Consider the following 26,138-nt stretch of genomic DNA (forward strand, 5'->3'; position numbering starts at 1 on the left):
ATTGTCATTCTTATCATTGTCGTGTTGCCATAGTCCATGACTGGAAGTTTGCCTCATTTCATAGCTCTGATGTGGGCGTCCTTTATGCGAGAAGTCCTTTCATAACTTTTTACGGGATTGCAAGTTTCAACAGTCACTGATGCAGTGAAAATGTTCTGTATGAAAGATATCAGACTGGTATGAAGGTGCCTCTAATTTATCAGCAGTCGAGATACATACACATCACTTACTCTGAAAACTGTTATCTGTTCGGGATAAAAATACAACAGGAATTTACAGCTTCTACCAAACCTAAGCAATTTTGTTTATGAGCTTTCATCCATTCCTGTTGAAGGCTCACTCACAAAATTGCCCAAAGGTTGGTTGAAGCCATAACCTCCTGTTGTATCATTTATTCTGTTGCAATTCATTTACTCTAGACACCATCCAAGATTGTTAATCCCCAAACATCACTGAAAATAAATGTGTGAAACATTTAAAGTGTTACAGGAACCCACATCTATGCCTGAGAAATTCATGGGTTTGGCATGTCTTTTGACTGTGTCGGGATTGAACCATCTGATTAGTAAAGCAAGTGCAGTAAATCTCATGTAAATTGACATTGCAAAGTCAACGTATGCACAAGTCAACGCCATGTTAAAGTCTGGAATTTTTCCTTTCTTTTCCTGTACACACGTACAGGTGTATTTGTTAATTTTAGGTCAACAGATTTTCTCCAGTCTCATGCATGTCAATTTATACAAGGTTTACTGTACTTATAGACATTCCTTCTTTTTGATAAATATTGCACCAACATCTAATTTTTGTCAAATGCAAATAAGATTCCATAAATGTTATTTTGCCATGTCAGACAGCATTATAAATTTGCACTTTTACAGCAAAATTGTGTATCTAGTGATATGTTTATATTTTATTTCAGTCATAGGACACATTCGCTTTTCAAAATACTAAAAAAGACAGCTAAGTATCGTTTGTTTGTTTGATAGGGTATTGTAAGTGAAGCTCAATATTAACAAGACCTTTTAATGTGCAAGTTTACTTACTCTGTGGAGATAATGTATGGGAGGAGGCCGGGTAGCATACCTTTGAAGAAGTTTGATAGTAACAAAGAGTCCCTTTGTAAAAATCAGTGTGTCTTTGAGATAAAGAAATACAGTGTAGATGTGTCTCGGTATTGGGAGAAAAGTTGCATCAGGTCCTTAAAGGGGAGGTTTCTCCAAGTATAAGTGTGGATTCAGTGCATCAATATTAGAACTCATCAGTGAAGCTTGAGGAAATTTGAACAATCCCTTTTACATTTATACATTTTTGAAGTTTTGGTGCTGCCATTGCTGGATGAGAAGCCTACAACAATCTGTGACAACACTGCAAAGAATCTATAAAGAGATGTCAATATACACTACATGTATACACAAGTATTGACTAGCCTCTTTCAAAATGCAGCAGGGAATGATACTACCCTAAACATGTGCCCGTTACAAGATGAAGGAATAGGCCACTTATCAAAGAAATTGAAATTCTATGGAACTCTGTTTTCTGTGTATCGTTGTTCTGCAGTGACATCGTGAACTCTTGTAGTCTTCATATCTATCGTTGATGGCACCAAGATTTAAAAATTTGTAACTTTTTAATGGATTGTCTGATTTTCCTCAAACTTCACTGATGTGTTCTACAGTCGATCGCTGCATTCACATAATCCACAGACATGTATATACATTTGGGGAAACTTTCCCTTTAAACAAATGCCAGGAGTCGCACACTGACAGCAGATTTTGATAACACATTTGATATGTGGGATATGATATACTGTATATAAATATTGATAGAGTCTATGTGTACAGATGAATATGTGTATGTGTACTGTATATGTGACAAATGTTATCACCATGCTTCACTGCCATGATATGAGTTGGCAAATCCTATTCATGTACAGTCTGACCTCTCCTATCTGGACATGTTGCTCATCTGGATAAGGGATTTGGCCTGATGTGGGAGACTCAATGTTTAATACATGCAGCTGCCTACCAAATGGTAGCTTCATGTGCATGTATCAATTTTGCTTGCACATGTCACATCCTCGTCAGCTGGTCTCCATTCAGAATTTTCTGATAATTTGTTCAATGAACGATTGCCTGTACCATGCCCTGATTTATTGAAAATTTGTCTGTCCCCGTTCTTGCTGTGATTTGGGGGTAATGAATGTGTAAATGCATGTTATTTAGATAAAAATTTAATGAGAATGTACGTTAATTCTATGTCGGGAATAATTAAGTATGCACAGCTCTGTCGCTGTACACGGCGTCTGGTTGGTCTAGGGAATACTACATGTATATGTAATTCATGTGAGTTTGTGCAGGAATTTGTCTGAGTTTTGAACCTCCCTTTTCCCAGTTATTATTAGATTGGAAAAAAAAAATCACAGCGAGACTGCATCCGAATAATACAGAGATCCGGAAAGAGGGAAGCCAGATAGGAGAGGTGGGACTGTATTGAAGCGAATAGATGAATAGATACCCTGCTGTCATCTGAGAAAGTGAACTGAACTTTAAAACCTGTCCTTGTAAATACAATATAACTTTATATACTATGTGTCAAAGTTTGTTTGTCTGAAATGTCTTTTTGTCCTGTATTTTGATTAGTGACATGGCCAATGCTAAATATGTTTTTCACTTTTTTCTTCATTTTACCAGGTCCCTGGTCCCACAGTCAGAATTATCTCCTAGCAAATCAACGTTGCCCCAAACTCCTTTGAAAAAAAATGCACTGTAAAGACATAACTTTTCTCCAAGTTCAACCATCCCAACTTTCAACATGGTTTTCTGGATTGTCTTTGCATCCATTCTGTTTACAATTTTACTTTTCTTTTCATTAGAGTTCAAACATTATTCAACTTCATCTACTCCAAACTAAAACTTTGCAATGGGTAACACCCTTCACAAAGTTTTGATTTGATCAATTAATTTCTCTCAATACAAACATTATGACAATGAACCACACACAGAAATACCTAATCACACATTGATAAATACAAACAATACAAATACAATATACATTTTATTTTCTCATCAAAAAAATGTGACTACATGTACATGTTTTGTACATCATGTAAAGTCGGAAAGATAGTTACAGTTGACTCTTGTTACAAATGAATACAATGTACTGATATATCAACCTCTCTGTATGACAAAATAATTTTCTCACCTTAAGTTCATAGATCCTTTAAAATCTATTGCTTTTCAAACGCCAATATACAAAGATCCTGAAATAAAAAAACAAGTACTTTCACTGATCTTGAGGAGTTTGTTATACCAGGAGTTCACTCTACTGACAAAGGTCTTGACAGCAAAATTAGCTGACAGATTGCGCTGACTGCAAGAATACTGGCACATCTTAACCACACCAGATGGACAAAACATGTGACAACATAAATAAACGATGCATTACATGACAGAAATGTTTGTGACTTCATGTTACATTATAATCTGATACTGTATACAAAAATGTATATATTCTGGCAAGGCAAGAAACACGTTTTCCCCTGGAAGACAATTGACATAAAATGCAGCCTTTTTAAAACTAGCATGGTTGCTATAGTGACAACCTCCAAAACAGCTATGTTGAAAATTTGACTCTGTCCCCTGCAAAATAAATATGACATGCCTTAAGTGCGATAAATGTCATATTTACGGAAAGGTTAACAGCAGTTCAAACATTAGATACATGTGTGTGATGTCACTGCAAATTGACAACAACAAATAAATATCCTTGCCAAGAAACTCCGCATATTGAAAGGTACATTTTTCATGATACAAAATCATGATTCTGTGATGAATTCCTTATTCACTTTTTCCCCTTCAAGGAAAACCTATCTGAAAGTGAACCCAGTCATCACAAGATTGCTTGGGACCTTGACAATTTTCTTGTCATGATGACATCTCTTTGAAACACAGATTGCTTCATGAATACATTATACACACATGTAGACTAAGGGTAGTCGCAACAAATTTAGTCCCACTTGCAAGTGAGAGAGTCCTCTTGTTAAATAGCATGTGCTTGTGTCAAATACAGAGTATTTTGAAAAATACTTTTTCGTAAACTTGCATTTGTAAATTCAGTGAAACCACCAAGTACAATATCATCCCCCACCACCATTCTTTTATATTCTAGTATTGTGAAAGCACAAAGCAAATAAGGGAAATAATGACCAATAATGACTTAACAGTTAATCTCCTCATGCAAAATCCTGTGATGCGTTTTCGAAAATAGCTTGCTATATTGAGTCAGTTCCCCGCTATAATGAGTGAGAGACATGTCCACAACAATTTTCTTGCAACAGTGAAATCTTGTACAAATCATGTTCGTTACAATGCAGTTTGCCTGTACTACTTTTCTTTAGTAGGAATACATGTACAAATATTTCTGTGCCACACGCCAACCTTCAACGCTAGACAGACAAGCCTCTTCCCCTCTACAAAAAAAAATTCAGCTAATATTGTTTGCAAAGTCATCATCTCATTACTATTATCCTGCAGATCATTTTAAAAGCAGGAGCAACACATCATGATTGAGAATACAAAAGAAAATAGACACAAACTCAATATTTCTACCATAGACATTTTAGTCTGCAGTGACAATTTTAGAGATATTCATAAATATTACATAATATTTTAGAGTCTTCTGACTACAGCAGACTGTTTGCACATCATGACCATTCATTAACCTGTGTTTACAACACATCAATTATGGTAGTTTTTGTCGTCTTTTTTTTTAACAGAAAGTATTGTTTTTAAAGTAACTGCTGGTGTTAGTAAAGCCTTGGCTAGTATTCATGAAAACATTGCAAGTAATAAAGAACTCAGCAGGTAATCAGAATCTTTAATCATTGATGCCACTGATTTAATGCTGCTATAGAAAACTTGGTGGGCTTACACTGTATGGTGAAATATTTCTTCATCCATCAAGCAGGCTAAATACAAGGATTGCTGACAAAATATGATCAGAAAGAGATAAAGTACTGTATATACCATGTATTCAGCAAGTCTAGATTTTCGCAAATCCGGACTTCCTAACAATTTCGCGAGTAGTTAAATTCGCAATCGTGGAGTACTGAACTGAACAGAGAAATGTATACGTGTGCGTCACATTCATATCGGGAACAGAGTCATTATTTTCGCATGTCTTTAATTTTGTGAATAGCACCTAGCTCGCAAATTTGCGAAAATAAAAACCTCGCGAAATATTTGGTATATACAGTAATACCATTCTGTCAGTCAAAATCTTGTCTTCCATCAATGACAACTATAATTCTTAGCTTGTCATATGGGTGACATACATGTACAGTAATGTAAAATATACGTTATGATTACTCTGGTGAAAGCACATGCTTGGCAAGTTCAAAACAAAATTAAAAACATGATGCTATTTTAACAAAGCTAATGCTGTTTACACTTTAGACCTTTCCTGTAACTAAACATAGAAACATTTCCAGTTATTTTCAGGTGCTTAGATATTCCTTTGTTTTGTAAGTAAAAACAGATTTCTATGACCAAATATTTTCAATGACACTGTAACTGATTGACCACAGCTGGATGACTTCAGCCTAAACCTTGCCCTTTTGGGCTAGGGTCCGCTCCAGCTTTTGCATGTTGGCCCTAGTGACCTCTGCCTTGGGGTCAAGGGTCAATGACCTCTGGTAGCACTGGAGAGCTTCCTCAAGCTTACCCCATCGGTGGTACAGCACACCAAGATTACCGTGGTAACTAGCCGCATTCGGGTTGAATCTGATTGCTTTCTGGAACATTTTTTCCGCTTCCTGCAAAAGAGAGAGAGAGAAAAAAATATCTCTCTTTCATTTCTCCTAATCACTACTATCTATGATATCTATTTTACACAAAACTTGTATAAAAAGCAAACTTGTTAAACAGGTTGTGTATCATCTGTAACTGTAGTATTTCTGGTACAGTAGAATCTTGTTATACTGAGGTCATATGGAGTGAAATATCTGATACACAAGGAGGTAATTGTGCAGGTGGTGTTTCTCTTCTATTCATCATTACATACATAGCCTGGCCTACTTAGGGTTAATAAGCCGAAGCTTTTTACATAGAAATGAAAAGTGTGGACAACTTTTGAAGAGAGAGAGAAAAAAAAATGACTAAAAACACCAACAGTAGGTAAAGAGAACACTACATCAATGACAATCCTGATACACTAATCAACCCTTACTGTCTTGCACTCTGACTGGCAGAGACATCTGGGAAATACTTGTCAATGAATAGAAATTACCTACTCCCCCTAATCCCTATTGTGCCGCCTTGTTGTTGTGAGGCACATTACTTTAAAACCAGGGTGGGTGGCTTACTTTACAACCAGATCCAGTAATCCCTGGGTTGGAGGGATTACTAGCTGCTGATGAAAAGGCTTGGCAACTTAAGTGCCTCAGCACACAAAGGACTGAATTAGAACTTTGCAACTGATTGACAAATTGCCCTACATCGACGTAAATAAGCACTGAATTGATCAATGTTTTAGTAGTAGCCACGATAAAAGAAATCATGGGCGTCCATACTTGAGCAGGATTTTAACCTATGACCTCCTGATCTCCAGACAGGCGTCATCTCCACTACACCACCGAGCTTCCGCCTGACAGCAAGTGTCGGTTCTAATCATTATAGCATGCAGTGGGTACTGCATAAGTTATGTCAATGTAGGGCAATTTGTCAATCAGTTGCAATGAAAACTCTCGACGAAAGAATTTCATGAATTTGAAATAGATCTGATGGAGGAGTACCTCAAACTGTTCCAGTTTCCCCAGGACGTTCCCCATGGAGTAGAAGATGGAGGGTTCCTCTGGCAAGAACTTCAGAGCTTCCTGTCCCACAGCTACAGCCGTGTTATAGTGACCTTTAGTTTGGAGGTAACAAAATCTTTGACATCAGTTACAAATGTGGACATCCTTCCCTGATGCCTTACAGATTGATTTACAAGCGACATTTAAATTGGCAAAACATATCAGAATATTGAAGTTCCCATTTCTTTCTTGAATTAGCAAAGTTTGGTTTATTTCTGTCTCATTCTGTGCAGATTTAATGAATTCAAAGTTCATCTTTTTCCAATATTAGATATATGCAGTGAAATTCAGAGTTGCCAATTTGAGAATGACAAGACGATAACTTTTCATTAAAAGTGAATGGAATCAAACCTTTTGTCTATAAGTACAAAGTTTTGGTTTTCTAAGGATGGTAGCTGCATACAGAGCTAATTGAGAACCAGTGTAAAGTGAATAAGTGGGAAGAGGAATTTTGAAGTGCTTTCATGAATAGGAAAGGGCATATCTGTCGTCCTTTAAAACATTGACGCATTGAAACAGTCTAGACCTTTCATGTGGAAAGGCAAGAAAATGTGTTTTGTCTGCCACTGTCTACCAGTGAAATGTAAAGTGACAAAAAAGTAATGGTTCAGTGTCAGAGGGTCAGCATTGACAGTTTACATTAGAAAAGTAACTGCAATATTTGGACAAGAAAAGTCTTAGGGCAGATAGGATGAGAGAGAGGCAGAGAAGGGGGAGGGGAGGGGATGGCAATATTTGGACAAGAAAAGTCTTAGGGCAGATAGGATGAGAGAGAGGCAGAGAAGGGGGAGGGGAGGGGATGAGAAAAAAGAAAGACAAAGGCAATAATACATGACAAACTGCAAGAAGACACAATATATCTTCTCTAAATATACCTATAATTGATGCACAACGTTCATACCGTATGGCACACGCACAATTCTTTAATGGGAAACGCTACCAGATACTGAAGGTGACTTTGATAAGAGGAATGAAGTCAAATAATTAGAGCAGTATACAGTGATCTTTGAAACAGAGCACATAGATGACAAAACTATCAAAGACAGAATGAAATTTAACGTGTTCATGAAATAGTAATTACTGATCTTGATTACTATGCATCTTCAGCAAGCTAATGATGTCATCACCTCACAATTCTCCAACTAATTTGATTTGTGCATACAAATATGACAAAATTGTTCATTTTGCAAACAATTTAGTGAATGTGATTAATTTTGCCATGGTCAAAGTACATTTCCAGACCAAAATATGGATACCGTGTGTTAATCACATAATCAAGCTAAGAACTGCCGAACATCGGCGCTTATTTTACTTTCAAAATATGTTTTACTTAAATGCACTATTGACTGCAGATTCATTCTACTCTAGCAGTACACTACTGAAGGGCAATACAATGTCTTTGACTCAAATATTCATTTGCTTTCATTGTTTCATGTAGTGTTTTTGTGTCATGTATTTCTGCAGGGCATCTTACCCAAGTCATCATACAAGGTTATGGTGTTGAACCACGCCCTCGTGTGGTCAGATTTCTGTGAGGTGGCCCTCTCCCATGCCATCACTGCCCGCTCCCACTTCCTCGTTTGCATATACTGTTGTCGTGACAACAAAATACTAAACATCCTCTCTACTCTGAGAGTAGAGCTTTATTTTTCAGATACAGTCGCAGGCAATCTTCATTAGGACCGTTTGTTACTCATTGTACTTGCATGAGTATAGCATGCATCTAGGTTTGAAAACTTATGTTTCATTCGGGTGTGAAATGGTCTCACTCCATGCTATCAATTTGCAGGGATAGAACCTGGATATACTGGGTTGGTATATGAAGCAATAATCAGAATGGAACAGGTTTAGTTTCTCAACGCACAACAAACCTTGGTGGAGTCCTCCCACTGTTATTAGCATAAAAAGCTGGGTTGTGATGTTACAGGCAAGAGGCACTGTTTTCAATCCTTGAAAGGTATAGCTGTGACTACAGAGGGAGCTATGTAGAAGTTACAATCCAAGAATTGACTGCTTCACTGCTTGTTAATTGATGCCTAGGTTCAACTGTTCAGAACCAGTTGCCATGGTTAACAACCATTCACAATGACATCACCTCTATTTTTGGCATGCAAATGAACACAAAGCTATTCACTGTGATAATATCAGGGGTGTGTATTAGACAAGGTGGTGATTGATATTAAAGTAAGATTAATGTGAACAGTATTTCTTAATCCGTTCCTTCCGCAATTCTCTGAGTGCCTTTAATGCCCCCAAACGAGATTCTTTTCGCCCGTCGACAAAGAGGCACATAGGTTGGTAATCCAGCTGTGTGAAGGCAGTCAAGCGGTTCATTGTGTCCCCCTTTCTACGGTCAACTACATGTGCCCGTGAACAATGGAAATATCGATCGGGTGCAAGGTATGAATAGAGCGTGCGCTGATGAGCTCTCAGAATCTTTTGTTCTACACAAAACCAGGTACCTGAATGAGGTGACTGGGGTCAGCGAACCCGCATTTCTAACTGATCTCAGCCTTGATCATTATGTACATGTTCGTACGAGTTTACAGCAGAACAAGCAAAAAACTAAATCAGGAAAAGGTACATAATACTGTAAAACCCCCCTTTTTTTAAACAGCAGGAGAACAAATCCTGATAGAATAAACTCTGATCTTTATATCAAACCCACTTTTCTGAGCATTTTAACACAAAGAAACATGAATTTAGGCCACTGAAGCAGGCACCCTTGTCTTCATTTTGGGAACCTGGTAAACCAAGTTCCCATATATCAGTTGCTCCCACGGGAACCTGGTTTAGGAATGGGTTAAATGCAAATCATGCACTGAAGAAATCTAACCATACAAAGCAAATCTTGATGATGCAGGTAGGGGATATGTGTCTTGTGAGCATCGACTGACTTTCAGGAGCATTCAAGAACACTTCTCCCTTCTTGACCTAATTTAACCCTTCATATGCTTGAGTGCCATTGCTGCCAATTGGCACAGGAAACTCCCAATGTGCACACTGTCCAAAGTCCCTGGCACAGAAAGGGTTAAGGAACTACAAGTGGAACTACTTACATAGGTCTATGTATTATAGGCCCGAATTCACAAAGGTGGTACAATTGAAACCATGGTTTAAACCATGGACAATTTGTATGGAGCGCCAAGTGTCGCATGGCCTATTTCCTTACGTCAAATCAGTCATTTCGTCGACAAAATGACCGACTGATTTCGTAACGAAATAGGCCATGCGACACTTGGCGCTCCATACAAATTTGTCCATGGTTTAAACCATGGTTTCAATTGTACCATCTTCGTGAATTTGGGCCTAAGTGTTATGTTTCATGCAATTGAGCATCTGAAACATGCTGCTACCGAAATAAGATGTATACATATCTGAGCACAAAATTTATCAGACTTGATGTGGAAGAGATGAACAGACATAGTGCTAGCTGAGAAAACTATGAGAGTACCCAATATTACATGTGGTGGTGGTGGGGGTAACCATTCATTAAGAATTCAGGTTACAAAGTTGAAAGCTGACAGTTGAAAATGATGAGGGTTGTCCTTTATTCATACAGGGATGCCAGTTAGGATGAAACAGAGAGCCTGAAATACATCTCAGTACATGAAGCTATTTTGTACACAAAAGGACCTGAACACTGATACAGCCAGGGCCTGATTTCAGGCTTTTGCCTGAAAACTTGCATGCCTGTTCATAGAAAATTTTGCTCTGGTTCTCAACTAGCAATGGAGTAGCACTGTTCTGAGTAGAAACACACTGGACCACTAAATTGGTTAAGTTTTATTCATGAGACTAATGCTATGGGTACATTTCTACACTTCATGAAAATGTACTTTTCCAGTTCACATGGACAAGCAGTTAGATCAGGTTCATACCAGCAATGTGTGCATCATGCAATGAAGTGAATAGTGCAATAAGTCATGCCATGCACAAAACAATGCAATTTCATCATTTTAGTAAGCACTGAGACAAAATAACTACACATTTTGTTATGCTCAAACTACCACTAAGTCATCATTCTACTATTGATAATGCAATTAATTCATTTCTTACATACAGTAAATATCACAACCAAAACGTTGACTACTGGTAGTTGCTACTACAAATAGAGCTTTAAGAATGCTGAATAAATTTCACAAACAATTATTGCAATTATCACAAACAAAATTTTATTTGGTTTCTACTGAAATACCTGCCAGTCTGGAATGTTATTGTGTTATAAGCTAGTTGTCACAGTGAATAGTCTTGAAAAGCATAATTCAGAAGCAGGTCAAGATTGATATAGTGATATTTTCATAAACTGTTGAATTTTACACTTCCTCTCCAAATTTTATTTTTACTCCTACTCTTTATCATTTAGAAACTCAAAATGAATGCATCTCAAATGGAGTCAAGTTATGAACTTTAACTCAAATTAACAACAAAGAAACATTTGACAAATTAAAACTACAATGTGTGCCATTTTTTTTTGTCCAGCAAAGCAAAATCATCATAAAAATAATGCTAGATGTTCACAGAGTGTGACCAACTCTTTCTCACCTAGATTGTCAAGCAGTAGCAGTGCATTATTCCATGCTTCAGCGTGAGTGTTTAGCAGGGAGGTGGCATTAAGCCAAGCCGACAGGGCCTGGTCTGTCTGTCCTACCACTAGGTACTGTTTGTAAGGGTGAGCCAAGACAACGGTTAGTCTCTTGATACTATGTTATCCAGAGGCTAGACCATAGTTCACTATACAAGAAATTAGTTTCTAATTCTAAGAAGTTTGGGACATGTAAGTATAAGTCTTAGTGAACAAGAGATCCTATGTAAAATATACATGGTTTTTTTTTATTAGAATAATAATAATAATTATTATTATTATTATTATTTTTTTTTTTTTTTGGGGGGGGGATGTGTTTGTTTGGTTTCCAACCAGAAAAACCAGATAAAGGATATATCAATTGACAGGATAAGAAAAAGAATTTTGTTTTCGGTAGAACTTGATAGTGGGACAAGTGAGTTACAACGGTGACAGGAAAATATTTGTCACTTTTGTGGGCATACAATTTTACTTTTCACATTGCAGAGTGCTTTTATTTGAGAAAAAAAAATTGATGGTTGCTACTTGAACTGAAACAGTTTTACACTGAAACATATTTCTGCCTTTTGGCAAGCATCTGATTTTGCGGACTGTTGCCAGTAACATAAAATTGTTTCAAGCATTTTAACTGAACGAAACAGCAAAGTACATTCTTTCTAACTGATTAATTTATGCAACGTAAATCATGGGATGGTTCTGTAAGCGTAAATCAGTTTTGGTAGTACGGTGCAAGAAGCAACTGTCTGTTAGAAGCGTTCAATAAGAGTTAGAAGTGAAGCAATAAACATGGCAAAAATATCTTCATTCACAGTACACAAAATAATTGATAATTAAAACAATTCAATCACACACATTTGCATACATTACAAAATCAAAACATATCAAATCAATAGCAAATATGATCCAAAAATGACAATGAAATACTTCTTTTTGCATAGGTATTCTTACAAACATATTTGTCTATCACATTTCTCACAAGCAAACATTTGTGTTCTTTCATAGCAGAGCACTAAAGCATAAAGAAACATAAAGATGCAAATATTATCAATCCAGCTTCAATTGGTCGTTTTTTAAGTGTTTGTGTGTGCATGGGGGGGGGGGGGGGAGAGAAATCCTCAAATAACCATCTATCTCTGTTTCAGTCTCAAAGACATGACTTCTCCACCCACTATACTAAAGTCATGGCTACATTACAGGCAATAGAATCTCACTTTATTTATTTAGTCATGTATTGATATCAGCAATCAAATATCACTACCATAAGATAAATACAGTACACAAATATGATTTTTTAACCAATTATGGTAAACTGTACAATTATGCAGAAAATATATTCACTCTGATAAGCCCTGTTGCCTCAACTTGGTATAAAAAAGAAGGGGGTGGGGGTGAAGAAGAGGGAAATGGCTACCACTATATAGATCAAGCCTGAATGTGTGTCTTGCAGCATTGTAAAGCACATGTAAAATAGCATCGACAAAAACATTCCAAGATTTTTGTAAAGCTATAGAATATGTGGATGGAAACAAAACTTGAACTGCCATTTTTCTGCCAAACTCACCAGGTTGCCAAGATTAAAGTAGCAGTCTGGGTAGTGTTTCCTGTGACGTAGAGCTGTGAGGTAGCTCTCTTCAGCCTGGGCGTACTTTTGCAGAGCAACTTGAACGATGCCGAGATTCATCCAGGCAGCAGCAAACTTGGGTCTAGGAATCAGTCATTTTTTTTTTTTTTTTGTCACAGTACAGTGTAGTTATATTGTTGCAAGAAATATATTCTTAGCATATGTTGGTTTTTATTAGACTAAACATTCACATCTTGTAAAACAACATTGCTACCAAACAGTTTTCAAAAAAAACAAAAACAAAACACACACTAAAAATTTCCATACAGCTTCTCAAGACTAAATTTCCATAAACTGACAAATACAACTGAATAAATCATTTGAGTAGTCTCACTAATAGGTCTGTGATACAGTCATAGTAGTCAATATATCATACACTACTTTAGAAGTATGAAACCAATATTAGCAGTGAAGATGTTCCTCACAATAAAGATAAGTATGTGCTACTTTGAATAAGAAGAATGGTAATAATCACAAGATATATACAACAAAACAAGGATGGCGCAAAGTCTGAAAAAGGATATGAATTATAGTAGGCAACATCATGTGCCCCAGAAACTAATTGTTTCAGCGCGCTATGACTAGGTCAGTTCAAAACACAACAGGAAGATGTTTCACACAAAACCAAACAAAGAAAGATCTAATTCAAGACACTCTCAGATTGTCGAACTTTGCCAGGCTGAGACCTTTGATTTTTTTTCCCCCCTTTTTAAAACAAATGCTGATTTAAATATCTAGTGCCTAATTTCATTTTCCAGTTTCAGGGCAACATTGTGTGATCAAATATGATCATTGTGAATAATTACCGAGTACTGTACCAGATGTTATTTTCATTTACCGATATTTTCACGAGATGTTTTCTTAATTTGACACAGAGACTATAGTAAGTGCACTATTATCCTATCGTGTTGTGACATTTTTGGACATTGTTAAATTCATGGTCTAACAGTGATTCGCAAAATTCACAAAAATTTAACTCTCGTGAAAATGGCAGCTTATACAGTAAGCGGAAATGAGAGTGTAGATACCGGACAGTCACAGCCTTGGAGATTAAAGCCTCCGCCTCCTCCGTCTGGTTCATCTCCCGAAGGAGGTTGCCCAAGTTGTTCAGAGCCTGGTCATAGTCTGGATACAACCTGCAGTCGAGATGTTCATTCACGGCAAAATCTATTATTAGAAACTTTGTGGGCCATGTTTGAGCCCAGCCTCTACCACTATTTTTGATCAGTCCTACATCTAACAAAACCTCAATATATGAGAAGTCGTTTGGGGATGCACCAACGTTCAAACTCAGAGGGAAAACCTTAGGTAGCATGAACAATTGTTGACCATACAATCCTTGCTATGAACTTGACACACTCTGAGTATCATTACTTCACATGAATTTAAAAGCAAAATCAATTTAATTCTCCCCCATCTACAAACGATGACAGATATCAATAAAAAAAAATATATATATATAAATATTCCTAGTAGCTTCGATCAGACTTCCTCACTTGCATGGGCGTGTCACAAAATATGATAATGAAGTATGCAGCAGCTAAGTTAAATGTGTTTCACATTGTAACAAGATACAGTGCATATAGTACATGTAGTGCATTAAGAAATCCATTACTATTCTCATTATATTCAATCTGGATGAAAGACAGGCAAGCACTAACGATATTGCAGTTGTAGCACAGTAAACCAAAATCCAGGGGTGCAATTTTTACTTTTCTACGATATGCGTGTGTGGAGGGTTCTTACTCTTTTTAGGTGAGTTTTTAAAGACATATCAATGAGCTGCTGTGGCTCAGTGGACATCATAAGCAGACCCTCAATCAAGAGGCCACTGGTTCAAGACTTATCCCCACCGCCTAGTCTTTCGGAGAGCACTTAGAGACGACGGTTCAGTTGTTGCTTTACAAGTATTGCAAGCATTCATTACTTTCTCAGAAATTCACTTTCAATAATTGCATTCCCTTATATTTAGTGTGTCTGACAGCCACATCTGAAACATTGTTATTATTGCCATCTCTCATACCTCAATGCTTCCCTATAGGCAGAAATGGCTTCCAGTGGTCGACCCAGGTCAGTTGCACTTTTTCCAATGTTGTAGTGAACCTGAAAGAAGAAGTGACCACGAATCAAAGGCCTCCTTGGATGCATGTTGAAGCAAAACTTGCATGCTGTTACTACCCTAAACATATGAAGTTAGAAAATTGCAAACATTTTACTTGAGCAAGATTGTTACACTTAAGATACATTCAACATTCAGGATTCAAGATAAACATTACTATATCACATAGCATACAATCCAATTTACATATTTTCCCCTACAAACTATTGCATTACAATGACAAGGACATATATCCTAATATTCTGCCACTGACTTTACAGCCAGAATCAATTTTAAAAAGAATGAGTTTTTGTTTTTTCAAATTGAATGTTGTGAGCACACAAAAGTGGGTCTTCCTGTAATACAATGAGACAGAATTAACAAAAAAGCTGCCTGTTCTGTGGCAAATGAGATCACTCTTATCTGATGTATTATATCAAACAAGTAGGGAGTCTCTTAGGCAGACCAGCTACCTTTACTAATTTCATGACAAAATTAGGAATGACCATTAAAGACACCCAGAATTATGTTCTCTTAGGTAAAGAACATAATGTCGGGTGAGAACGAAAAGGGCATTAAGGTGCCTCGAACACAATGGCTTTAGTGGCAACTTAACGCCCTTATCATTCTCAACTGATGATAAGCAGATTTCACTGGGACCTTGCCATCCTCCTATCCACTCACCTTGGCATTTAAAGGGCAGACTCTGAGCCCTGATTGGTACAGGCTGTCCTCTGTCAGCCATTCCTTGTTTCTATGGATACAGCGGGTCACGTGACAAGCTATCACCACCATCAACATACCTTGAACAAACTGAATTTTGTACAAAAATAATTTGTTATTAACTCGCTATGGATTGAGACATCCAGACACATACACTAATGCATTGCACACATAAAGCACATTAAAAAAACCACAACAAACAAACATTTAACGAGCAAACAAAAAACAATCAGTTCAAAATTGAAAACATAGGATTTTAGTTTCTTATTATATGTCAAAGTCTCTGTATTTTGGAATGTACAATGCAGTTTCATGTACAGACAGACCTATGTGGTTTGCAACATTAATGGAGAAATGGTATCTAAATTAAGGCACATGAAGTATATGATGCTTTGAGCAAATCATGGAATGATGCCTATAGAAAACATGATGGATTTCACTGACTTTTTGCTCAAAGGAGACACATCTCCTTTATCAAAATCTACAAGTTCAGACGGATTTGATGTCTTCTGACTCTCTTCCATCATGAACTAAAATGCCACACACTTTGGAGCACATGCTGTTTTTATCTACCATTCGCATGCAGTGTTGGGCACGTACACCATGTGTAATCATTAGTCAAATCACAAAACTCCATAACAAAAATTGGATACAAACTTCTAGCTGCTCTTACAAAAGTGATACCCTTCCTTGTCCAATATAAGAAAACATGACGTAAAACTACAATCATGACATTGTCTGGTTGTTATTCAGGGGATATAAAACATATATTGCCTTTACTAGGGTATATAAAGAGAGTTCCGATCTACAATGTGCATAAAACAATGTGGTTCTCCTGTTGTATTTGCAGTACCCTCTGTTGTCCGTCCTTGGTGGCATCCAGTGCAATAGACATGTTTTCAGATTTACCTATTTCCTACGGATGCAAACAAAACTAAAACACATGGGATTAGAGTTACATCACTCACTCTTTTCACACTGTTGGGCAGTGCAATGCACAGCTGCCTCGTTCCCATGACGACCAGCAGGCAGAAACCCAGACTGGGAAGATAGAGGGCTCTCTCCGCCACCACGAAGCCAACCCGAAAGAGGAGATTGGATGCCGGGATGAATGGTATGATGAGAGAGGACATAGCCATGGTAAAAGCTCTTTGGGAAGAAAAGAATGAATGGAAGAAAGGAATATTTATCAGTCATGCATCTGAAATCAACCTCAACATTTCTCCTCCATGATGTTCGCTCATTCCTGTCACATATCAACATATGACATAATTAGGCTAGGCTTTAAAGCAATACACTGGTTTATTAACATTTTCAGATCTTATGCATGCCTTTCTGACATCAGTTCTCTTGAAAACATGAAAGTTTGCCTGAGGTTTGCCTCACGTGGCTACAACTAATGCATGTAAATTGATTCCAAGTATTGAAAAGTGTTTTTGAGGTACAGGTTAATGAAATGGCTCGTTACTATGTCAGGACGGAAGAAACATCCATAAAATTTGAATATGTTTAACTGGTCTATTGAAGAAAAGATATATGCTGTGTTCAGACGGAGGCAGTTTTGGTCGGAGTAACTTCAGAGGAAAGGTCGGAGGAAGCTTGGTCGGAGTAACTTCGGAGGATAGGTCGGAGTAGTGCCCGTCTGAACAAGGTTGTGGTAACTTCCTCCGATCGGAGGAACTTACCACGACCTCTTCCTCCAAACGAAATACTCCTGAGTTTCCTCAGGAGTATCTCGCTACCACGACTAGCCGGTCGGAGTAAATTGCCTGTGCGGACAAGCCCTTGGAGTATCTATGAACTTACATACCTTACGACCTAGGTAAAACTTCCTGGGTCAAATCGCAATGTTGACAGTTTGCGAGTACACGTGCGCGTGCAGTGCAATTCTAACCTAATCGATCGTGACGAAGAAGCTACCGCTCATGCCAAAATTTCCATCAACAAGAATGGAGAGGACAAGTGCCACTGGTAAAAAACACTCGCATGGTTGAAGTGCGCGGCGCTACCACTTCCGGAAGTTACACCGACCCTTGCACATAAATTGGTCGGAGTTTCTTCCCACGACCGTCGTGTGGACACAAGGGTCGTGGTAAGATATGCATTAATTTGAATTTTCATTGCCGAGCCATAAATTTTTACTCCAACTAGAAATACGTCTGAACATGGCTTGTAGCTGTAAAAGCCTTTATGCATTTGGATATTTTATGAATCTTCAAATTCATTTACCTATATCTATCAGTGATTTCTAATGCAATATTCCTAAACATGCAACAATCACTATACTTGTGCAAGCATACATTAACTGTTCTATCAGAAATTTGTATGAAGAGTAACTTGATAGTCACAAATTTTGCATTACCCTTTGAAAACAGCAACATGAATAGACACAATTAGACAAGACACCTGCCCTGAAATGACACACTTTTTACTGCAACAGAGATATTAGAAATGAGACATAGTGCTGTGAAAGACTGACTACAACAACAAGCATTTGTTGATTAAACAGTGCATTTTAAGTTACCTTCTCTCCAGTGGATCTGTCCAGCTGAAGCAGCTATATGTTAGACAGCCTATGACAAGCCAGAAAACAATGGGAACTACCATTCTGTAGTCAAGGGGTGTCTGGATAAGAGGGATACAACCCATGGACCAGTCAAAGCAGAGCCACCATGGGTTCAGTAAGAGCCAAACATTCAGTGCATAGATGTAGCTGTAGTTGATCACCTGTTGGAAATAGATGTACAGTCATTTTACTAAATTAAATAGAATAAATTTGAGTTTCATGAAAGTGCATACCTCTTTCTCGGAATGTGTTTTATGGGCTCAATGTGACTTGTAATGATGTCATATCCTCTTAGTAATACAACAATGTGAATTACTAGACAAACTTCTCACTAAATTCTCTGTACATTTTATCCTATCTCCTATTGTTCCATGTACTGTTTTTTAGTACTTGGTCTCAGCAAACATAGTTTTCTGTTAAGTGTACTATGCATATACTGGTCTGGTGTTTCTATGCTACTGATGAACAGAAGTAAAGACACACTGTTATTGGAAATTAATGTCAACAATTTAATGGCAAAGGAACTTTGGTGGCTGCTTGCGATTGACGTGCAGGTCTAAAAATGGCAGGTATCAGACTACAAAAATGTCTTTAGCCGTACCACAACTAATGGAAATCTGGGCCTAAGTACACAATTCCAGACAGCTATTAAAGTTCATAATTTCTAGTTTGTTGCATACAGATACAAGATGAAATGGTTAAATCATAGACAAATATCCTGATCATGCTAAAACATTTCAGTGGCTCCTATAGACAACTGCTATAGACAATCTTTTTAAATCTGTAAAAAGTCTTCACAAAAAAAGTGCTGGTCTTACATACCCTGACCCAAAAGCTGTCGGCAAATGAAGCTGGGTTGTCTACCGGTTGAAAGGACGGAACACCATTACCCATAATGGACAATCTAATGAAGGGTGAAAACACACCACACACTGTCAACTACATCAGAATAGACCACTTTACTAACACATCAAAATCTCATGAATACCTCCATTATAAAGGTTATTCCTTAGAAACAAAATGCTCGCTCAGGCCTTTTAACAACTAAAACAGTAACCAGTGAATAATTTATGGTTTTCCATGTACTGAAATGTATCTAGGAGGGACGTATGAGTTGAATGAGTCAATATGGTCATTAGTAATTATCATCACAGGCATAAGAACAAATAAATAACATTTAAAAAGCCATTAATTTCAATCAATCAATCAATGCACCAATCTATTGTCATAAATACAATACGTAGAACTCAAACTGAGGAATCCAAGCGCATCATTTTAAATGAAATGAAATCATCACGAATTGAAAAGAAATTCACTATTAGACAAATCATGCTTCAAAACGATTAAGAAAGTTATATATCTGACACACCTAGACATAATTATGACATTAAAGTACCACTACACAATCATCATTGGCAGAAGGAAAGAGGACCAATAGGACCCAGGTTAAGATTCTAAAATGAACACATTGCTGAATGTATGCTGAAGGACAGAGAATGGAATGGTAAACTGAGCTACGCTGACTGAGGAAAATTTGCCGTCTACACCTCACCTGAATACAAGAAGGATGATCATTGAAACTAGTACTGTGAGTTGTCGGCCTGCCAGTCTTCGAAGCCATTGCAGGTCTCTGGCAGAGATGAGGCGGTGAATGGACGGCATCAAGCCGTGGCGCTGGCAGCTTTCCCACACTGCAAGGCACGCTGGTACAGGATGGATGTGGCAGTTGATGATGACATCGTACACGAAACATACACCCTGAAGATACAGATCGAGTCAGATTCTTTATCTTTTCTGAGGGATTAGGCTTCTCCAATGGATCAGGTGGTTGACGAACTAATACCTTAATCATATGCATTAGGTTTTAAACATTTACTAAAATTTTAAACATTTACTAAGTCCTTAAAGGCACAGCACCTGATTTGGCAATACATCATATCAATAAGAAAAAAAGAATCATATATCAACATTTCGTGCAAATGCCAACGCAAAATATCAAACAATCAGAGAAATCTATGAGCAAAATGTTTATTTTCATCTCTCACTGTCCATCTATCTGTTCGTCTGTCTGTCTGTCTCTCCCCCCCCCCCCTCTCTCTCTCTCTCTTGCATTTTCTGAAGTGTCTTCCCAAGAAACAAGACATCAATGTACTGTGCTATGATAAGCAAATTCTTTACATGAAAGAAAAAAAAATCAATTGTGTTGTGGGTGATGAAAGATGAATCATGACTTGTAGTTTATGTCAATGTTAGATTGAAATACGCAAGCATATACATGTATACAGTCAATAAAAAACACAACTGCTACTAATGAATACATAATTTTTCCTTAGGGAGTGTCCTCCCAATTCCCTTCGAAACAAAGAACAGTCACAAATCACTGGCAAAAAAGGGGTGGGAATGTCATCTCATCAATGAAATTGGCCAGAATCAATGACTCCTTTGAAATTATACATTTAACACTTATACGTGTATCCTCATGATCCAGGTAGGCACAAATTAAAAGTTTAGCAGTTTTACGAAGCATGTACACAAACATAGAATTCAAATCAACTTACAAGGACAGTGATGCCAGGTTCTTTACACAGCATAGACACAGCACACAAAGACATGCTCACAAGGAGTCCCGCAGACGAGAATAAAGCTGAATGGCTTGAACTAAGGCCAGCTGCATCTGCTTGATCATCAAGCAAGCGTGAAACTCCATATGTAATGATTGCATACAGATGTGGATGGTGTTACAAACAAAATTCACAAAGAATAAGTCATAATCATGGCTATCACATTTTGAATTTTTCCACAATTGCAAGGTACAAGTGTAGTTCTTTTCTGTGCATGTACAAATATGCATGTATGAAGGTGTGTGTGTGAGTTTATGTGAGCATATGCATGAAAGGGAGTATTTAAGACTCTCTTGAGCTGACAATGTGATTAATTTTACTAATGACATAAACACTTTCAGCAATTTTTTTGTTTTGTTTGATGAAGAAACATGTTCAAGCAACACAAAATGTAAGCTCACAAAACACAGGGATGAGAATAGCATGTAAACATTCATTTTTTTTTAAAAATCAGTTTGAAATGAAAACAAAAGAAAGAATTATCAAAATCCCTGGAATGAGAAATGAAATCGAATACACTAAACGCAAAAATTAAGAGCTTCGCAGGAGATTCATTCCTCAAGGGCAAGTTGAATAAACCATTGAAATGAAAGTGATTTATGATCATCATTACATTGAGCAAAAGTGGCTAAATACATAGAAACTTACAAGCCTCTTTCAATGATAACAACTCAAGTAATAATAGACATCTTAGCATACACGTAGCTGTAAAAGTCATGTGATCACAGCTATATTGGTCAGGTGACCATGAGATGTATCATGCATCATTTTCTTCATTCATTTGTTCATTATACACTATTTGTTTCATATTTCTTGAATCTGTGATGCAAATTTGACTTCTTTCTCTTGTATGGATTGTAAAGAATTGAAGTCCATCCTACACCTGAATCACAGTTGCAGAATGTTATACAATGTATTGCTAGAAATACAATGTACATTATTTAGTGATTTAAACACAGTTCTAATATAATAAGGAGTTCTATGGAAGAGTTTCCGTAGCATAGTGGATGAGAGAGCCTATTGAAGAAAAACAAAATAGATGATGTCAACAGAATTTTACTGATTATGACATGGAAATATTCATGACTTAACCAAAATTTATCAAATTCAATATTAATATCTTTTCCTGTTACCTTACTACAGTGCCTTACTCCATTCCCTACAAGAATGTTGTATTGTCACTGGCTTGACACAGCATCCACAAGGTTCCCTTAGGCAAGTTTTTATGGTACTATCATAATCAACTTTATCAACACAAAAAGGGACCATGTCCACAAAAAGAGACTTATATACTTGACAATGGTTATTGGAGACATACTGTGTACATGATGACTTCCCACAAATTTCTTGCAGAAAATGTGTCCCAGAGCCAGCCTAAGCTTAGATTATATGAAAGCACTGAAACATCAGCCACCAATGAGTGAAAAAAAAAAATGTGTGAAATTTGAGAAAAAACCAAACAAAAATCTTCAGAAAAGAGATATTAATGCTTCTTTCATCAGGCTTGTGCCCATTGGGTCAGAATAAAGGATGATGATGAAATGAAAAAGAAACAAATAAATCAGTTCATCGTTGCTAACTTACCATCTTTGCACACTTTCACATATGCCAGGAAAGACAGGAAGAAGAATAAAGCACACAAGATATCAGCCCTCCCCACAACACCTGATACCTATGTTTGTAGAAGGGTTAAAGACAAAACAAAGTGTGAAATAGTGTACTTTACAACATTTAAAGCCAAAATCTAACAGACTCTAGGACATGATTTCATCAGATCTTTTTTGTTTTACTGCATCTTCTACTATTTCAATTGAAACTGTTACTCATTTATATTTTCACACTTGATTTAATTTTCTCCAATTCTGAATGATCCTTCCTCATTTACTCTTTGGTTGATGAGAGCAATTTGTATTATAATTTAATATCTCTCAAAGCATTTGCATGATACTTTTTGGGCAGTAGGTAAGTGTAACGTAAAATGAAACATCTATGATCACATCCAGCTGAGAAAGAATTTATGGACAAACCAGGCAACTTTCCCACTGGTACTTATCACAGTTAATTTCATACACTGTATTTCATACACAAAAGTGAGATATAAAGATCCAAAATTATACTTATACTTTAAAAGCATGATCTACACCGCAGACAATACGCAGCACAGAAATAAAAATATTCTTGAAAGAGATCTGTGTTTCTGCAACTTACATTTTCAGTGTGAATGGGATGGACAGCAAAAAGAATTGCACACAGAAGACTGGATTTGGGTGCTGCCAGGCACAACATATCCTCCCTCTTTCCAGCACCCTTCTCTCTGGCAAGCAGTGCTGACACTACCGGGAGCACTAGCACACTAACTACAGCATGGAGGAGGATGTTCACCACGTGGAAGCCCCATGGGTAGAGACCTCCAGCTAGATAATAATTCAACCTGCAAAAGAAAGAGCCAGATGATGTGGCATTTATTAGGCACATATCAAAGCACAAGATGGAGCAACAACAATGTTGAATCATATTTTTGATTGGAAGATCTAGAATCAATCTGAGGTTCCTTATGGCATGCACAAACAATGTGTAGGTTACCTAAAGAGCAATGTGATTTAGATTTCGTTTGAGAATTCATCTTAAACTTTAAAACTGTCCAAACTGTTAATTCAAACTCAAGAGCCCTGCCACGCCCCCCGAGAATGACTCTTCCTGCATCAATGTTGTAAAGAGTTCACTATTTGCTGACAGGAACTTCAACCTTCTTCTTTTTTTTTTACAGCATTATGCATCTTAGCTGTAATGAGAGTAAGGCTGGTAGCACCAACTTGATGAAGCCAATACTTACTCACAAGCAAACAGTTTGCTTGTTTGCTTTTTTTTTTTCAAATCATCAAATGCCCTCTTTCAGTCAATCACCTTTCCATGCTGTACTAACAAACTTCAGCCACATCTAGATTAATTTCTCATTCATAATAACCTCAAAGATTTGTTTCCCTTTAATTTTCTGTTCATCTGGGCAGCTCATAACTCAACTGTGTGATTAATTACTTTCACGCTACCATACAGCATCAAGCACTGGGCAAATACAGTGGACCAATAATTCTTAATTTCTGGAATTAAACTTTAACCCGTTGAGGACAAGTGCCGAGTATACTCAGGCGGGAGTCTATGAGAAATGCATGTTGTAGCGAAATCAGTCCGTCCTCAACAGGTTAACTTTATTGCCTCTAAGTGAGGTTTTGACAATGGTACACTACAGCATACATTTCCCTGCCATATTGCTCTGATCACTAAATAAAGGGATTAAAAAAGGGAAATCAAGTTAAAGTTACTTTTGCCTTTCACTCATTGTTTCGCATGCAAACTGTCACAGCCAAAAAATCCAGCAAAGATACAGTAGCTCTCTGAGAGATTATACCATACATGTAGTTGAACATCTTTTCTTTTCTTTTTTCTTATTTTTTTTTTTTTACGATATCAGAGGCAACAACTGGCAATGTATTTAATCAAAATTCTAACTCAAATCTTCTGTCATATGGCATGCAGTCTATAAGATATTTCAATTCTAGGCTAAATTTGTAATTGGTTAAGATCACTTTGATGTCTCACTGAAACTAAAAATAAAAAAAACACCTTAAATTCACTCATTACTCACAATAATTAAGTGTTCCCACACATAATACAAAACAGTCACTAGGAATGGGGAGAACCATATCTAACCATTCTAACTTGATAGAAAAAATAACATGAACTCACTGACAGGAAAACATACAGATTTCAACAAGTCTCTGAATGTTTTGTCAGGATAAACATTCTGCATGACCACCACAAACCCATGAGAAGCCTGTGGATGACATTACGCATTGCTAAAATCAACAGATATGCTCTGAATGTCATTAAATCAAAAAAACAAAATGATAGTAATGTAATGTATGTTTGTGATGGATATTGTTATTATGCCAAATAGATAAAAGTGACTTTTCTCCACAATAAATGTTGCAGCATGCCCTGCTTTAATTTATCTTCCTATCATCTTGTGAATTCACCAAACCACAAGACCAGACTCCGAGTATTGAAGACAATACTATAAAAAAAAGGGCATGACAAAAATAAACCACTCTAGATTTCAAAAAGGAAAATTGTGATCCCATCAAAAGAACAAAAACTCCACAATGATCAAATTAAATTAAATGACTTTGCTTGCTCTTATCTCTATCTCTGGAGTATTCTGCACTACTTTTATCCATTGCAAGAACTATTATTGTTACAGGTATGGGATAAAGTGACTGAAGCTCTTGGAAAAAGCACATTTTATGACAGTACATGTGGTAAACTTGTCTGTACCTGAATGACAGAACAGTGACTGGACGATACGATTTGTGGCTTTCCTCGGACGAAATTGGGTCACCCCAGAAGTCATGGTGGAACAAATCGGTCCAAGGACTTTGTGGTCTCAAGTCTTTGTTCTTCACAATGGCTTCCAGGTCATCAAACACAAAATCTCCATGGCAACCATTCCAGTATGATGCTATTGCCAGTCCGGCGACAAGCAGTGATGATACGACTGGCGACAGTCGTGGAACAGGAACGCCATCATCAAAATCAGCGATGCCAGCTGACCGCAGCTGGTTGGAATTGGCATCGCAAACCAGAGTTTTCTTGTCTTCAGATTTCTTCTCGCTATCAAACAGACACTTGCTGCGATTGTCCTTCACAACACTGCGATGTCCCGTGGTGCTTCTGTGTTTTGACCGTGGTCCAAAACTGTTGCTGCCCTCACAATTACTCATGATGACAATAGAGAACAGGATAGCACCGTAATCCAACACGAAGACCTCTTGGAAACAAAGTGTTCCATCGACATATCAACCTCTCCTGGATGTCATAAAGGATTTAAGATAGGAGATTTGATGAGGATAGGCTTGTACATTACCAAGACATTCCAAATTGCTACAAAATTATAGTATCAGCTCCCTCCTGTAGAGTATATCTCCAAATAGCCATGTTAATTTGCAATTTACGAATAATCACCCTCAAACAAAGACCTGCAACTGAAAAAAACAAAACAAAATATAACCAAAAAAAA

General features: G+C 37.2%; 1 protein-coding gene across 1 annotated transcript; it reads right to left on the minus strand.

Annotated features, from left to right (window-relative positions):
* Nucleotides 1-5,209: 5,209 nt before the first annotated feature.
* LOC139727518 (protein O-mannosyl-transferase TMTC4-like) lies at nucleotides 5,210-25,922 on the minus strand. Its single transcript, XM_071638492.1, has 15 exons — nucleotides 25,397-25,922; nucleotides 23,273-23,495; nucleotides 22,649-22,736; nucleotides 21,002-21,117; nucleotides 19,996-20,201; nucleotides 19,266-19,347; nucleotides 18,402-18,604; nucleotides 16,846-17,026; nucleotides 15,839-15,967; nucleotides 15,080-15,159; nucleotides 14,085-14,192; nucleotides 12,997-13,138; nucleotides 11,396-11,510; nucleotides 6,791-6,903; nucleotides 5,210-5,812 (listed from the first exon to the last, which is right to left on the minus strand). Exons 1-15 carry the CDS (start codon nucleotides 25,840-25,842, stop codon nucleotides 5,600-5,602), a joined length of 2,445 nt encoding a protein of 814 aa, XP_071494593.1. The 5' UTR covers nucleotides 25,843-25,922; the 3' UTR covers nucleotides 5,210-5,599.
* Between the last annotated feature and the right edge of the window lie 216 nt (nucleotides 25,923-26,138).

Source organism: Diadema antillarum, unplaced genomic scaffold (genome assembly GCF_040938485.1).
Source record: "Diadema antillarum isolate AM-2024a unplaced genomic scaffold, OU_Dant_1.0 seq00000135_RagTag, whole genome shotgun sequence".
Taxonomy (NCBI): Eukaryota; Metazoa; Echinodermata; class Echinoidea; order Diadematoida; family Diadematidae; genus Diadema; species Diadema antillarum.